This window comes from Takifugu flavidus, chromosome 17, assembly GCF_003711565.1.
Source record: "Takifugu flavidus isolate HTHZ2018 chromosome 17, ASM371156v2, whole genome shotgun sequence".
Taxonomy (NCBI): Eukaryota; Metazoa; Chordata; class Actinopteri; order Tetraodontiformes; family Tetraodontidae; genus Takifugu; species Takifugu flavidus.
In genome coordinates, this window is record NC_079536.1 from 10790583 (window position 1) to 10805723 (window position 15141).

General features: G+C 49.8%; 1 protein-coding gene across 6 annotated transcripts; it reads right to left on the reverse strand.

The window, feature by feature from the left end:
- Positions 1-1689: 1689 nt before the first annotated feature.
- Positions 1690-13503, reverse strand: pfkpa (phosphofructokinase, platelet a). Of its 6 annotated transcripts, none has more exons than XM_057012159.1 (22): positions 13247-13502; positions 11484-11557; positions 10721-10798; positions 10451-10640; positions 10004-10169; positions 9892-9936; positions 9707-9815; positions 9048-9143; positions 8326-8418; positions 7751-7876; positions 7537-7601; positions 7389-7458; positions 6753-6899; positions 6117-6187; positions 5881-5968; positions 4402-4554; positions 4034-4198; positions 3908-3969; positions 3511-3622; positions 3298-3397; positions 2515-2620; positions 1690-2432 (listed from the first exon to the last, which is right to left on the reverse strand). In XM_057012159.1, exons 1-22 carry the CDS (start codon positions 13338-13340, stop codon positions 2276-2278), a joined length of 2367 nt encoding a protein of 788 aa, XP_056868139.1. In that variant the 5' UTR covers positions 13341-13502; the 3' UTR covers positions 1690-2275. The 6 variants fall into 6 exon arrangements, with proteins under 6 accessions (XP_056868139.1, XP_056868140.1, XP_056868137.1 ...); XM_057012160.1 differs by lacking the exon at positions 4402-4554 and adding an exon at positions 5212-5364; XM_057012157.1 differs by lacking the exon at positions 9048-9143 and adding an exon at positions 9400-9495.
- Positions 13504-15141: the final 1638 nt, after the last annotated feature.

Genomic DNA, 15141 nt, shown 5'->3' on the forward strand with positions numbered 1-15141 from the left:
TCTCCACGCCTCCGTGGGTGTCTTAATTGTCAAAAAGAGACTCTCGCAGGAGCGCTTCGCCACTCGCCTACCGGATTGCAGGAAAGCCTAAATTGGAGTGCGACTCGGCCGGGCTTGTTTTAAGCCAGAGCTTCTCCGGCGGATGCGGCTCAAATCCCTCGGCCGCCGTCTGGGAACAGGCCGCCGCGCTTCCCGCTCTGGCTCCCGCAGAGTCCGCTGTCTAAAATCTATAACTTCTTCTTCTCTGCTTTCCATCCCGCTTGCCCTCCTGGCTCATTTCCGGGCGCAGGCGGGCATAAACACTCACTCACACGTGCGCGCGAGCTGAAATCCCATTCGTGTTGCTTTTTTCAGTCTGATGCGGCGGCAAACGTGTAATAACACCGCGGCGGAGGTGTCGTTAGCATCGCCGCCGCTCTTTGCTGGCTGTGACAGCGGGACAACTTTTGCACGCCGCCGGTTCATTAGCAGATTGGGCTGCTCGGGCCTCCACGTGAGAGAGAAAATGTGCTTTTAATCTAAAAAAGGTCAATGCGCGCCGGCTATTTCGGAGCTTCACAGCGAGCTCATAATTGGGGCCTTGTCTGAAGACAGTGTTGGATTAAATGAAGACAAAGTTGGCGAGCGCGAGGCTGGCCTTTGAAGCGAGTCGGGGAGTTAGGACCTTTGCTTTGCAACCTTTAATCAGTCCAATGAGATCGGATTTGCATGTGATTGTGGAAGAAGAGGAGGTGGGGCGGAGATGAAATGGTAATGAGTATTGATTACCTGTGGGTATATGACCCAGCTGTCTCCCTTTTGCATTCTTAAATCAGCCCAAATTACCGGAGCCGCTAATTTCATGTTCGGAGTCGCACCGCCGGCATGAAAATTCCTCCACGGCGAAGCGAGAACCGGCAGGAGGTCCGAGGAAATGATGGCGAGGCTGAATTAACCACAGCGGTGTAAGTTTAGGACACTAATTATACTCCGTGGCTCTAAGGGGAGCTAAGGTGATTCAGACTGGGCTGTTGCTGCGATATGGTCTGAGCCAGACATGGATGCATGCAATCACGGCCTTTTCCGACAGAATAAAGGTCCATTTAGGCAGGAAGAAGCAGCCCAATTACATGTATACACAATTAATACACCCATGGGAAATTGAAATTTTTACTCAATGATAAGATTAATTCCTAATTATGGTGACAGACACGCACACACGCGCGCGCACATTCACACAAGGCCTCACACACTTAATCTACTTTAGTGGATTTAAGCCACCGTGTACTGAAATTGTGAGGAGCAAGTGGACAGCAAGTGATGGAGGGAACGAGCGTCACAATGCACCCGGTGAACCCCGCGCAGCAGAGCCGAGGCGGTGCTCTGCCGCCACCTGCTGGTCGGTGGAGGTACAACACCGTGAAGAGGGGGTGGAGGCTGCGGAAGAGACGACCGGAAACGAGTGGGAGCGGAAGAAGCGGCTTTTCAGTGACTTTTGATTTTAACTGTATCAATTTTAGATGGTTTTGTTTGGCCCATCACCATTCTTTCTTGTCTGGCAGCTTGTTCCTCTTATGTGGCAATTTGTTGTCACCATGGTGATCATCCTTATCGTCTCAACTTTGTGTTACTATGGGGCGGTCGCCTGTTGTATCCATTAATATGTGTTAAAATAGCTTTAATATAACTAGTAATGACAGACACTGTTGGTTTCGTCTTTCAAGTCTCTTTTATTCTCTGGGAAAGTCATTTATACATCTAACATGTGCAGTAGGACAGTCACCTAGTACAGCAGTGCCTACACTTAATAACAGATCCAAGTTAACGAGCAAAATAAACAATGTTAAAAAGATAAATACTATGGTCAGTGTCCGAGAATACGCTGTTCTTTTAGCTGGCAGCAGCAGGACTGCATCGCATCAGTCTCACATAAATACGCTGAACCTTCACGGCGGTTCTGGACAGACGCTCGCGTGGGTTTTTGAGCCGACTCTGTCCTCGTGCCTTTCTGGATCAGAGCCCGGCCAAACCGCTGCGGACACAGAAAGTGCAATTTATAAAACAACAGTGACACTAGACATCCAGGACACACGGATGCATGACGGACAGGCTGAGTTTTAGGTGTGCAACAGTGTGTGTGTGTGTGTGTGTGTGTGTGTCTAACGCTGCAGAGGCAGAGGTCACCATTCAGGAGGACCGAACAGCAGGAGTGATATCGGAGGAAACGACAGGAAACAAAGGCGACACTGGGCCCGACGGAGGCCATGTCCGGGGGAAGGCGGCGCCGTGCTGTCCCTCACATGGCTACCGAGGCGTCCAGCTCTTTAGGCCGGTTGTGGACGACGTGCTCCAGCTGTCCTGAGTCCGACACGTCGTAACTGGTTTTGTACTTGGCCAGGATCTTCATCAGAGGACGCAGCTTCAGCCACCACTGCTCTTTAGGGATCCTGTGACTTCAGACAGAAGAGCATCATCTGACCTCTACGGTCCGACCTACAAAGAAAATACAGCAAATTTCTGGCTTAAAATACTTACATGAAGTCAGTCTCGCCCTTGAGTTGCACGACGGGTTGGAAGACCAGAGCCCTGCGACGCATTCCCAGCAGGCAGCAGGAGTCCTCGCTGTTGGCAAAGACGCGTCCTGCGAGGGGACACAACACGGCGTCAAAGAGACGGACACGTGGGGAAGGACAGAAGGGTCCCCCCACACAGAGGGGCAGCCAACAGATGTTTGTGGCGCTTCTTCAAGCGGCTGTAATCTTGAAGAATAAAAATAGGATGAAGGGATCTACAGGACGACAATGAGGCGGAGCAGCACCGAGACAAAAACGGGTGACACGTCTGCAATAAAAAGCAGCATTAAAAGACATCATACATGAGGGGGAGATGCAAACCAAATGGGTTAATGTGCATGTGCTCATTCATTTACAACGCGACTATGTGAAATAATAACCGTCTTTCTACAAAGTGGCAGACAGACGAGTGAAGCGGAGTGTAAAGATAAAGATGGTCGTGGAGCCGGCGTGACAAAAACAAAAGGTTTACCTTCATCTTATGTCATCCACGTGTAGGAAATAGAAAAAAACAAACAAAACAAAGAGCAGTTTTAACTCAAAGTCTGGCCTGGACTCATGCAGGGTGGTCTCACATCAGCCGTCGCATCGTCGCGTGGCAATCAACACATTCACTCGGTGAATGTACATAAAGAGTCGATACGGCACTTTTGAGGGCGTTAGTGACGCGGCGGCAGAGCGTGCGGTCGCGTCGCTGCAGGTTCAGAGGGACAGCAGGTGGTCTGAGGGGGACAGAAGAACAAACCTTGTCTGAAGGTCTCCCCCAGCTTCCTGGTCACCCACTGCATGGCCTTGGCAGAGATCTTGGTGCCAAAGTTACGGTCAAATGGAGATGGAGCGCCGCCCTATTGGACAGTGTGACATTTACTGCAGGGCCTTCATACTGGTGCGTATTGACGATGCAAACACAAAGAAAAGGTTGGACGGATATTCCTGACAGGGGAGGGAATGTGTGTACCTGCTGCATGTGTCCCAGCACATTCTTCCTGCAGTCAAACACTCCTTTACCCTCCTCAGAATACAGCTGGTAGATGAAGTCAGTAGTGTAGTTTTCATTGGAGTTCTCGTTCCTAAGGGAAGAAAATGAATTTAACAATTGCATCTTCTTCTGTCGTCATATTACACTGATGTGGCGCGCCGATGCCCCCTAGCGGACTGCAGACTAAATTAAAGCTTCTCAAATGAATGTTGGAAGTGGAAACTGAGCTGATTAATGTGTGAACACTTGGCTTGTAAACTGCTGACAACAGCAGTAAATCTGCTCTGTACAAGCAGCTTAATGATCGCGCACAAATGGAGGAAATGCAGCTGTAAAACGCGACCTAAGAGTGGGATTTAAGCAGCTCTTACAGTACCTGAGCACCAGTCCTCTTTGGATGCTGGTCTTCATTTTCTCTGTCAAGTGTTCAACGTTGGCCTGTGGGAGGGAAGGGTGTCAGTAACGTGGCCCAGTAAAGGCTGTCGCGACTGACGTTTATCACCTGCAGATCTCTGATGTCAAACGGCTCCTCGTAGATGTAGGCGGCGTCGGCTCCGGCGGCCAGGCCCCCGACGCTGGCCAGGTACCCGCAGTAACCGCCCATGGTCTCGATGATGAACACGCGCCTCTTGGTTCCACTGGCCGACTGCTTGATGCGGTCGCAAGTCTGATGCGGTCAGCGCACATAAGAGAGTCAAACAGCTGCCTCAGCGTGCGCACGAGGCTTCACACCACAGACCAATGCAGGTAGGTTCAGAATGTTCATATAAACCCAAGCGAAAAAGATGCACGTGCAAACAGGAAGTCCCGCACATCTGCCTTTAAAAGCTCTCATAAGGCTGGGATCGGCGTGGGGCTGTCCTCTCTTACCTCCACGATAGCGTTGAGGGCGGTGTCTGCCCCAATACTCAGATTGGTGCCGGGTACATTGTTACTGATGGTGGCGGGCACCATACACATGGGTATGCAAAACTCCTCGTAGGTGGCGCGAGCCTCAAACAGCTGCAGCAGACTCTCAAACGCCTGAAGCGGCAGCACATGGAGATGTGTTAGAGCCACGAAAGGCCGGTCACCGACAGAGAGAGGGCAAATCTCTCTCTGGTGGAGCGCAACCTGCCTTTCCGGCTCCTTCCGCGTGATAGTGGCTGATGGCTTCCCTTTGGCGGAGGGAGGACGGGACACAGACGAGGGAGGGCGGAAGCGAAAAAAGGGGCTTCTCTGTGTTTGTGGGGATCGGCCAGACAAAGTAGCCCGTCGGGGCGGCCAGACTGGACTCCCTTCAGAGAGTCGGGGGTTCGTTTGTGTGGAAAAGTTCTGATTCTTTAATAAATCTGGAAGACATATTGGCTGAATGTGACAGTGACGGCGCAGATAACATGGTCTCTGGCAACACACACAACTGGAGGAGGAGGAGGAGGAAAAAACACGAAGAAGATGGTGGTCGAGGGGTCAGCAAGCGGGGGCGTAGCAGGGTGAAAGCCAGGCAGAGCAAACATGGTGGCCACTGTGCTCATGCACCTCACAGCCTGCTGGCAGCTACCTTACCTGAGCTGGACATTAATCACACGATGTAGAGACAAGGAGGGAGTCCCTGTCTTTTCTGTCCGTCTAGAATCGTGTGTGTGTGTGAGGTGTGTGTGCGCACGCCTATTAAAAACATTCGCCAGCCTCATCACTTACAGAAGTGATGGCGTTCAGGGCCGTGTCAGCGCCGATGCTGAGGTCTGAGCCCGGGACATTGTTGGAGACGGTGGATGGGACCATCACCATGGGAACACAGAACTCTTCATACTTCCCGCGTGCTGTTAACAACTCCAGCAATGACAGGAAGCCCTGCAGGGCAGAGCCAAGGGCTTTAGCGTCCATAAGGGGGGGTTGGGTATTGTGGGGGGGGGAGGAGGTGCAGTGGTGGAAGAGCGGTGCCATAAGGAAACAGTAGAGGGCGCCAAAAGGAAGAGAGCCACGTCTATCACACCGGACAGCAGCCAAACAGACAGGTGCCACTCCACATCCTCTGCTCACACACACACACACACACACACACACATCACAGGAAAACACTGTAAAGCTGGTGATGAGCACCATAACAGGAGTGAGTGAAATGGCTGGAAAAAAAAGCAGGTTTCCATTAAAACCATCCAACAAACACATCTAAACTCTTGTTACTCTTGAGGTTTTTTATAGACATGGAGTATATATATATATATTAGAATGGTGCTGCTCTGTCTTTATTTAATGCAGCATGATGGTTCTATGTAGATGATGGTGTAAAGGATGGCGGGCTCATATAAAGTAGGGTGACATTGTAACCCCACAGCGCAACGACAGGAGCGGCCGGTGGCGACGTACCTCAAATCCGCCCACAATAAGCAGAGCATTAATGTTGTGCTGTCGCATCTGCGCAGCAATTTTGTCGACGTGCTTCGCAGGAAGGGTCCTGAAGAAATGAGAGGCAGGAAAAGGCGACAGGCTCAGTGATCGGACGGCAGCAGGTGAAACGTCTCTAATAACTGACTCTTAATGCGTGTGTTGCTGTGTTCATGATCCAGGTTATGTGGATTTAAAATGATTCATCAAGCTTTTACCTTTTGGTCCCCAGTAGAGATCCACCCTGTCCTGTCCATCCTCCAACATCAGCCCATTTAATCTCCTTTATCTGAAACATTTGCACTCAATTAAAGGTCACTGTTGAAGCAAACTGTATTTTGGTTTATGCTGTGTAAACCTCTAGTTTAGTATTCTGTTTTTTCTAGATGGGGAAAGAAGAAATTGATCTAATACAGACAGGGATAGAAGCCCCCCCACCCCCCGCCTCAGCAGGACACTCGTGGATTGTGCAGTAATCCTGACGAATGGTCAGCTTGTTTGCATTATTGGAATCAGTTGACTCAGTAATGACTGGGATTTTCCACAAGGAAAAGGTGAGTGAAGAACCGGCTGTGCGGAAAATAACAAGTTCTCATGTTACAGCACAGTCTCAACCCCCCCCCCCGGCTCTGTTTTGTCTGTGACTTCCACTCCCCACCATCTATAGTCAAGGCATTGCTGCCCTCTAGCGGATCGTCGTGGTATAGCTTTGTGGTATACACAGACACTTGACTTTCCTCCCATTATAATTATGAAACAACATCTTACTAACAATAAATGTTTGTGTTACCTGGACATTTTTGAATGTTTATTGACATGTAAACACCAGAAAATGTCAGCAGCACTGAACCCACCTGTCCTTTGTAGAATCCCTCGAAGCCGTCACTGACGGCAAACACCTTGTGTCCCTCAGAGATTCCCACCCGGACGGCTGAACGGACAGCAGCGTTCATGCCCGCCGCAGGAGCGCCCACGTTCAACACAGCCACATTGAAGTTGCTCTGTGGGCACAAAAACAAACCAGACAGCTCATGCAATTTTAATCAACAATGATTCCTCTGTGCTCAATTATAAGGTCGTCCGACGGGGACGGGGACGGGGGGTCACGATGACAAATGGGGTCTGAAGCCCCAAAGCGAGCTGTCCTCGCGTCACCCATCACCAGTGCGAGACGTCTGTGCTGTAGCAACAGGCGCCAGAGCTCCAGTTAGGGATGAATAAGTCATGGTGGGGAGCTGGCCGCCATCTGATACCACAGCTCGCTGAGCCCTGTGGGTCTGGTGTGAAGCCCTTGGCTTTAATTATGGCCCACGCTGAAACAAAGGTGAGGCTGTGTGTGAAACACCTGACAACAGGAGCACCTAGATGAGAGCAGGTGCATCATTGTCATTCAGCAGATCCTCAGGACCGATTGAGAGTAAAAGGTCCACCTGCTGGGGCTCCTTCAATTCTCCGAGGTGACCTTTGACCTCCAGGCAGAGGTGACTTACATGAGGCAGGTCGGACTCTGGTTTACGATGAGCCAGGAGCTTGTAGGTCTTTAGGTTGTTTTCAAAACTCCTGTAGATGGAAAGTCATCGTGAATGAATCTGTACCATCTCTGTCAGGAGGGGTTTCGCACCGATTCCCCGTTCCTACCTGCCTCGAAGCTTCACCGCCTCCTCGAACCGCTTCTCGTCCATTGCCTTCTGGACCTCCTGAGTCTGAGGAAAGCACAATCTATAATGAGATCTGTTATGAGAACATGTGCTGCATGTGAAGAGGGCAACCTTCATAATAAAACAACACCAAAAGCTTGTCTTTTTCTTCCATGCTGTATCTATCAGCCTTGGCTTCCAGGTCCAGGACCTACCATCTCCACACACTCCATCAGAGGCAGTCGCACCGACTGGTTGCCGCACAGCGAGACCACGCAGGCGGGCGTGTTGGCTGTGGTCTCCAGGAGGGCGAGAACCGCCTCCACGCCCATACGACTGGCCTGGGCACAGAGCAACAACCGAACATTTAAACGCTGGTACTAGGGCACGGACTGGGCGTAAACGTTACCAACAGAACCCGCGGGACGGGAAAACATTATAGGCGTGGAAGACCAGGACAGAATGAGAAAGTAGGCTTCAGGTTTTAGCTGGTGGCTCACAAACAGGAACCAATCTGCTGGACTCTCGCTGTGCAGCAGCGCTTCACACGCTGAGCCACAAATCTGTTAATGTGCTTAACCTCAAAGCCGAGTCCAGTTCTCCTCAGACACACGGGATAACATGGCAAGCGCTCTGTGCTGCTAGTTCCTCCCAGTGTACCTTTACCCGGATCCCACGGCAGACGCGTCAAGAGGCTGATGTCTCTGAGGTAACTCATCGTGACTGACTTCTCTCTAAAACCACAGCTTCCCAGTTTGAAAGCAGCCTAAAGATGACCCTGTTGACCTACCAGGATGCGGTCAAAAGCAGAAGGGGTTCCTCCTCTCTGCACGTGTCCCAGAATGGTCACTCGTGTGTCAAAACCCAAATTTTTGACAACAAGCTGGAAGGATAGAAAAGAAAAGGTCATCGTGGGCATTTGCCTCTCCTCTTCTCAACTATTACAAAGCTAACAGATCACGGGAGGGAATCATGCACAATAAACCTCTTCTCTCACAGAATCAAACTGGGAAGTGAAAAGATGGGAGAGGCACACCACAGAAACCAGTAGAAAATGCTAAAGAAAAGGGGAAACAGAAAAGCACAAGCAAGCCATTCTAATTTTTCAGTCATGTTAGCTCTTAGCTTGTCGGTAACATCACAGGAGGTCGTGCTTAATGAAATCAGAGCCCGGATTTTACGGGAGAAAAAAAACCCAAAGAAACAGCTACAAATGTTGCGAGGTCTGAGCACACGGTGTCACGACGTTGTCAACCACAAGACCCACACAGCTTTGTGAAGCAGAAATCAATACAGGACATTTGACTTGGCAAATGTCTGCGTGGGAGGTTTTAGTTTTTACTCTAGCTGGAGAAGGTGGTGAAAGCCGTCTTACCAAACTATAGCGTGCACCCGACAGAGCACTTCAGAGACACAGAAAGTCAAAGCCACACCAGGGCAGCAGTACAGTGGTAGAGGTCATACAGTCGAGGTGGGGAACCGCCAGACTTTCACCCGAAGCTCCGTACTTACATCCTTGATATAGTCAGTGGTAATGGGCGTGTTGCTACGATCAATCGCCCCTTCGGCTACAATTATGACATTCAGCCTTTTCTTCCCTGCTCGGTTCTACGGGGAGGGGGTTGGAGGTGGAGAGAAAACATGACAGAAAAACTCAGACTGCGGCTGCGACGTGGGCTTTCAGAAGCATGGTGGCCAGGTGATGCAAGCAGAACCCAAGAGGGCGCATTTGAATTTGGGACGAAGGCCGTCAGCGCCCCGCCGTGGAGCCAGGCTCTGAGAGGAAACGCACGATCCGTTTTGTTGCTCGTCAGGTGGGTCTCCATGCTTCTGGCTTCCCCTTTCTTTCTGCTGGGGTACTCACATCCTTGACAAAACTAGACGTTATAGGCTTCCCGTGCCTGTCAATGGCGCCCTCTGCTACTATGATTATGTTCAGCCTCGTGCCCCTGGAACGGGTCTGAGCCGTGACATGATTGTAAAGCAGAAACTTGGATTAAAGGAGATAAAGCTTCCGTGTCAAAAATGAATTTGCGTCTGTAGTGAGGACTCGCTCCTTTAAAAGTCCGGCAACTGTTTCGGAATAAACGGGAACGTTAAACCAAGTGATAACAGCCGGCACATCCGGGTGAGTCATGTTTGATCTGAGGAAAAATATGAGATTATGTTACCGCAGAGAGCTTTTGACACATCTTGTCCTCCCAGCCGTCCTCTGGAGGCATTTCTGGAATCAAGACCCAGTCGGCTCCACAGGCCAGAGCACTCACCAGAGCCAGGTAGCTGAGAAGGAAGCATGAGGAGCTGAATGAGGAGCTGATCATCATCTGTGTCTCAGAACAAACAGGACAGTTCTTACCCACAATGCCTGCCCATCACCTCCAGCACGAAGGTCCGCTGGTGACTGAGGAACCGGAGGAGACGGTGAGAAGCGAGCGGAAGGATTACGTCCTATGTTACACGAGACTCACCTCTGGGCCGTCGTCATGATGGCGTCGACCACCTCGATGATTCTGTGCAGCGCCGAGTCCGTCCCGATGGTCATGTCGGTTCCGCAGAAGTCGTTGTCGATGGAGCCAACCATGCCCACGATGTGGAGGGCCGAATATTTCTGAACCGAATCCTGCTCGATCAGGCCTGGAAGGATCAGGGCGCTGGGGTTAATCCAGTTCCTCCAGTTAGCATCCCCGCTGTGTTTCTACTATAAGTACGGACTACACTCTACATGTTGACAAAATACAACAAGCAGGAAGTAACCCTGAACTGTCTGTGCTGTAGGATTTTGAAGGAAAAGTAAGTTTAGGTTTCAGACTTTCTGACCGTGAGAATCGGTATGAGATTCCCTTTTGTTTGTTTACAAAGCGAGTCAATAAAACCCAGAAGGGGGGTAATCCCAGAAAGTGGCGTTCCCACACTACCCTGCTCCACCAGCTCGGTCAGCAGCCCGCTCCATTCCTCCCTGAACAGGTTGGCTCCCGTCAGGCTGCCGTCTCCGCCGATCACGCACAGATTGGTGATGCCGCGCTGCACCAGGTTGTGAGCGGCCTTCAGACGGCCCTCGTGGGTGCGGAACTCTTTACAGCGGGCGCTGCCGATCACAGTTCCACCCTGACGGGGACGCAAACTTCATTCAGCTCCGCGTCAACAGACGCAGCGCACGATATGAGAGTGTCTGAGGTGTTGCTCACCACTTGTAGCATGCTGGAGACACTTTCCCACGAGGCTTCTCTGATGTTGTCTCCACCGTCCACCATGCCCTGATATCCCTGGGGAGAAGAGGACAATAAGCATTGAAAAGGACCCCGGGTTAGATCAATCCTAATGTCACCGTTAGCAACACCAGGATCAGGTGGCGTCAGCGTTCTAGGATTGATCCTGTAGGGTTGCAATTAACTGTTATATGGTCCTGAGGCCCCCTGGGGGCAGGAATACATCTGTTAGGAGCAGAGCCAGTTATGTAACCACGCACGTCAGAGGAGGCGCAGATGTGCAACGAGCACATGACTCAGCCGGCATTCCACTGATGTCCTTTATGCTGTTATTTGAATGCATCGATATTATGCAAAGTCCATTTAAATGCGATGGTGCGGTGAAACGGCCTCTCCTCGTTGTTTCATACCAGATACCTGCTCTTAGAAAACACCTGAAAAAGGTGCGTAAGGCTAAAGGAGAGAGGATTTCTTTTATTTATCACGCAGGCAGTGAGAAATGCTTTAATTCTGAGTGATAATGTTTAAAGGGCACATTAAGGGCAAATATTCTCCCCACATCTGCACAGATTCCTCGTTGCTGTTGTACTAATCGATTTATTCCAAAACGAGGAATATTCATTTCGGAATATTCAACAATCCGCCCACCCGTTGCCAGTTTTCCTGCTATTGCACAGGCGTAATAAACAGGTTCATGTGGTGTGAAGTCCTGAAATGAGTGCATCGCAGATGGTCGCCTCACCTCGTGAATAAAATATACTTTTGCTCCTACGTACAAGCCCATTCGGACGACAGCGCGAACAGCGGCGTTCATACCTGGAAGAAAAAGAAACAAAGAAAAGAAAGAAGAGAGCAACAATCTCTTTAACAAGTGGTGCAGACATGGTTTTTGGGTTTATCGGCTTTAATTTCCTGTATTCTCTCCTGACTCTGAGCAGCAGTGTGCTGGTGTGTGTGAAGCACAGCCCATCATAACTTTGTGTTTCTCCCGTGCGGTTCTGCGCGCGGCAACCGCCATATTTGGTCAAGCGGTTTTTCCCCGCTCCTCCCACAGCTGCCAATGATTTTGCAGTTTTCCACTGAACTCAATAACCAACTAGGGGACAAGTGTGTGGCTGGAATGTCAACGGGAGGACAGTCTGAATGCTGACAACCTGAAGAATGGTCCTCACAACAGGAAGTTGGCAGGGCAGAGTAGATAAACACGTGATGAGGTTGGTTTTTTCTCCCCTCTGCACAAACTGGTGAATACTGCAGCTCCAACAGCAACCAAGAAATGCTGTTACCAAGCAACACAGAGGTTTCGGCTATAAAGGACCATGTTGAAAGTAGAGATAGGAAAATGAACATGTTGAATGTCCCGGGAAGTGTTTTTCCTCCAGAAAAGGAGAGTAATAAAACACCAAAGTGTCCAAAACCTGTAAACAGTCAGTCCAGTGTAACGGAACACAAGCCTGGGGAGCTATTGTCTGATTACATAACCCAACTGAGCAGCCTAATCTCTAATCAGAGGGGACAGAGGAGGGAGGCCCAGGCAGGAGAAGGGAGAACGGCGTGGGGAATGGCTGTTCGAGTAAAAGGTTAAAGATTATCTCCAAAAATGCAGCAGCTGTGTTTTTCTTTCAGCAGTTCAGATGTGTTGGGGTTCATCCCTCGGCTCCTGGCGGACGTATTCTCAGACACGTCGGGTCGGGAGGGGAAAAAAGTCAAAACCAAGGCCGCATAATTCTGTGCGACATGACATTCAGCTCCTGTCAAGCATGGTGCAGCCTGATTGGTCGGTGCGGGGGCCAGCGCCACGTCTCTGCGTGAGGGCTAAATGTAAAGCCGCCGCAGCAACCTTCTCCCCACGCCGAGGCGTGCGTGAACTGGGCACGGCTGCACGTTTTCAGATGAGGGATGCAGAATGAAATAAAACCCGAGATGCATCACACGAGCACTAAATATGAAATGATAAGTGCGTCCTAACTGTTCACTGGGATGCTGCAGCTATTGTGTAAGACCGCGCATGTGTCTGTGCTGTCAATGTGCCGCTTTACGTGGTCGGTGAACACGTGACTAAGGGTTTCCTCTGTGATGCAACAGCCCCTCGAGAGAGATGTGAGATGCAGTGCATCACGTAGCCCAGATGATCGGACATCCCAGCAGCCGCGGACACGACTCTCATCCCACCGACGGAACGTTGCGCCAGAGGTACTCTCTGACCTTTGCCCTCTCTGCTGCCCTCCCAGCCGCAATGCAGCAACATACAGCTCCCATGTGTCACTGCCTCGTGCATTACATAAGACGAGTCGATTATAAGCGTGGGAAATACAATCGCAAAGCCTGCAGAGACGTGGCGGATGTCGGGTGGCGATGCGGTTCCTCGGCTCACCAACTGTCACCTCATCAGCTGCGCAGCGCTTCATTAAGGAGACGGCGCCCCCCTGCTGGGACAGTGGCACCTCCGCACAAAATGTCTTATTCTGTCCACTACGCATTTGGAAATACGATGGAGGGCTTTACCTTGAGCATCCCCTCCGCTCGTCAGGACCGCGATAGCTTTCCCGGCTCCAGACAGGTTCTCAAAAAAGATCTTCTTGCCGTCCGGCTGCGCCATTTTCACAGCTCAGTGTTTATCACGGTCCGATTCCAGACAAACACACAAGGAGACAACAGCAGGTAGAAAATTGTGCTGAAAAAAGTGAAGGGCGACAGTCGTCCTTCCTCCCGGTTTCTGTGCCCGCTATGTGCCCGCTCCCTGTTCCGCATCTACTCTCGATTTGCATGATCTGACGTCAGGAGAGATGATTGACACTCCCCTGAGCCAATCACGTCGCAGCACCGGTCGCCCGCGTGTTCCTTTGAACCAATAGTGAAAGGTGTAGATGACATATGGGCGGGCCAGACTGGAAGATGCGGACAGGAATTGGAGTTTTTAGGGATGTTAACTCATGTCTAGTGCCAGAAACCTGCATTAAAGTTTCTGGTTCCGAAAAACAACGAAACAAACCCCAGAATGGTGACAGATGATAAAAATGGAGTCATTTTTCCGCTCCGTTGGACGCTTAGAAATGTGTAATAATTGCATCATTAGAAGATGACAGAAAATGAAAGTAAATAAGTGTATTTTAACGCCTCCTGCTCGTGTTTAATTGCAGCCGAGCACACAGTATTAAACCCGTCCAACTTGAATTACTTTCTCACTCTTCTTTTTACATGTTTAATGGGGAAGTGCTGTCATTATGTAATTAGTTGCGCGCATCAAGTCACGTTACAACCCTGTGACTGAAATACGGCATTTGTGGGAATGTGCAAAGAAAACTTTAAACTCTTTTGACGTCAAACAAAACTTTTGTTGTCTCACAAGCTAAATGCATGAACATGAACATGACAACCCAAACAATGACTTTTGGATTGTAGCTGGACACGGGTTGTCCGGTTGGAAGCCATGCATCTGGGGAACAATTGGCAACTTTAAATGATCATAGGGGGTGGATGGATGGAGTGATGGAGTAATGGAATGATAGAGGGATGGGGTGAATGATGGTTGTATTGGTATAATGTCTCTATCTGGTGGTCAAAGTCTATATTGCATGTACATAATTTAACGACTGGTTTTCCGTTTCCTCTTCAATCAATCAATCAATCAATCACTCAATCAATTAATCAATCTTTATTTATATAGCGTCTGTTACAATCAAAAGTGTTTCTAGGCGCTTAAAAGAATCCCAGGGTAGATCTAATAAATATAATAAAAATAATTATTTCAAATCTGTCCTTTTTGCTTCAGTCTGTAAACAATTGCCTTTGTATTTTCTCACAGGGGAAATAAATTGTTTTGGTCAAAGGTTTATTAGCTTCCAATGCGAATGCAGCGGCACCGTCTTGCCATTCATGTTTTGCCCTATAACCGGTATGCGAAGCGTGTAACGCCGAAAATGGTCTTCTCCTGGATGTAAACACAGCTGGACTGGCTGCTGAGTTGTGTAAATATACTTAATGTATTCATTCACTCGGGATCCTGACTCAGGATTCCTGAGTCTTTGTCTCTGTTGTCCCGAAACCTCACAATCCAAAACAAATTCAGGACGGTTGTCGAGCAACGTGAGATCAGATGAGAAACGGGACAAAGGTCTCCAGAAACAAATGTTTGGAAGGGGACACATCCAGGGATACACATTTAATCCGGTCCTGAGTTAGCATAGTGCCCCGGTGCAAAAAAATGTTCGTCGCGAATACGTCACTTTTGATCATAGCACATCAAACCTGATACAGGAAGCTTTTATATGATTATATTTCGTGCTATTATCTCACATTTACCTGCCATTCCTCTTCATTTTCCAGTTGTTTTCTACACTTCCCTTTTTGCCACCATTATCTGGGAAGCGTCGCTGGCGTATCTTAGCAACAGCGACGGC

Coding starts and splice junctions, on each gene's coding strand:
- pfkpa (XM_057012159.1), bottom strand. CDS start 13,340: ATGGCGCAGCCGGACGGCAAGAAGATCTTTTTTGAGAACCTGTCTGGA. Junction 10,641..10,720: donor TCTCCAGCATGCTACAAGTG/GTGAGCAACACC, acceptor CGTCCCCGTCAG/GGTGGAACTGTGATCGGCAG. Junction 4,199..4,401: donor CCCTCAACGCTATCGTGGAG/GTAAGAGAGGAC, acceptor TGACCGCATCAG/ACTTGCGACCGCATCAAGCA.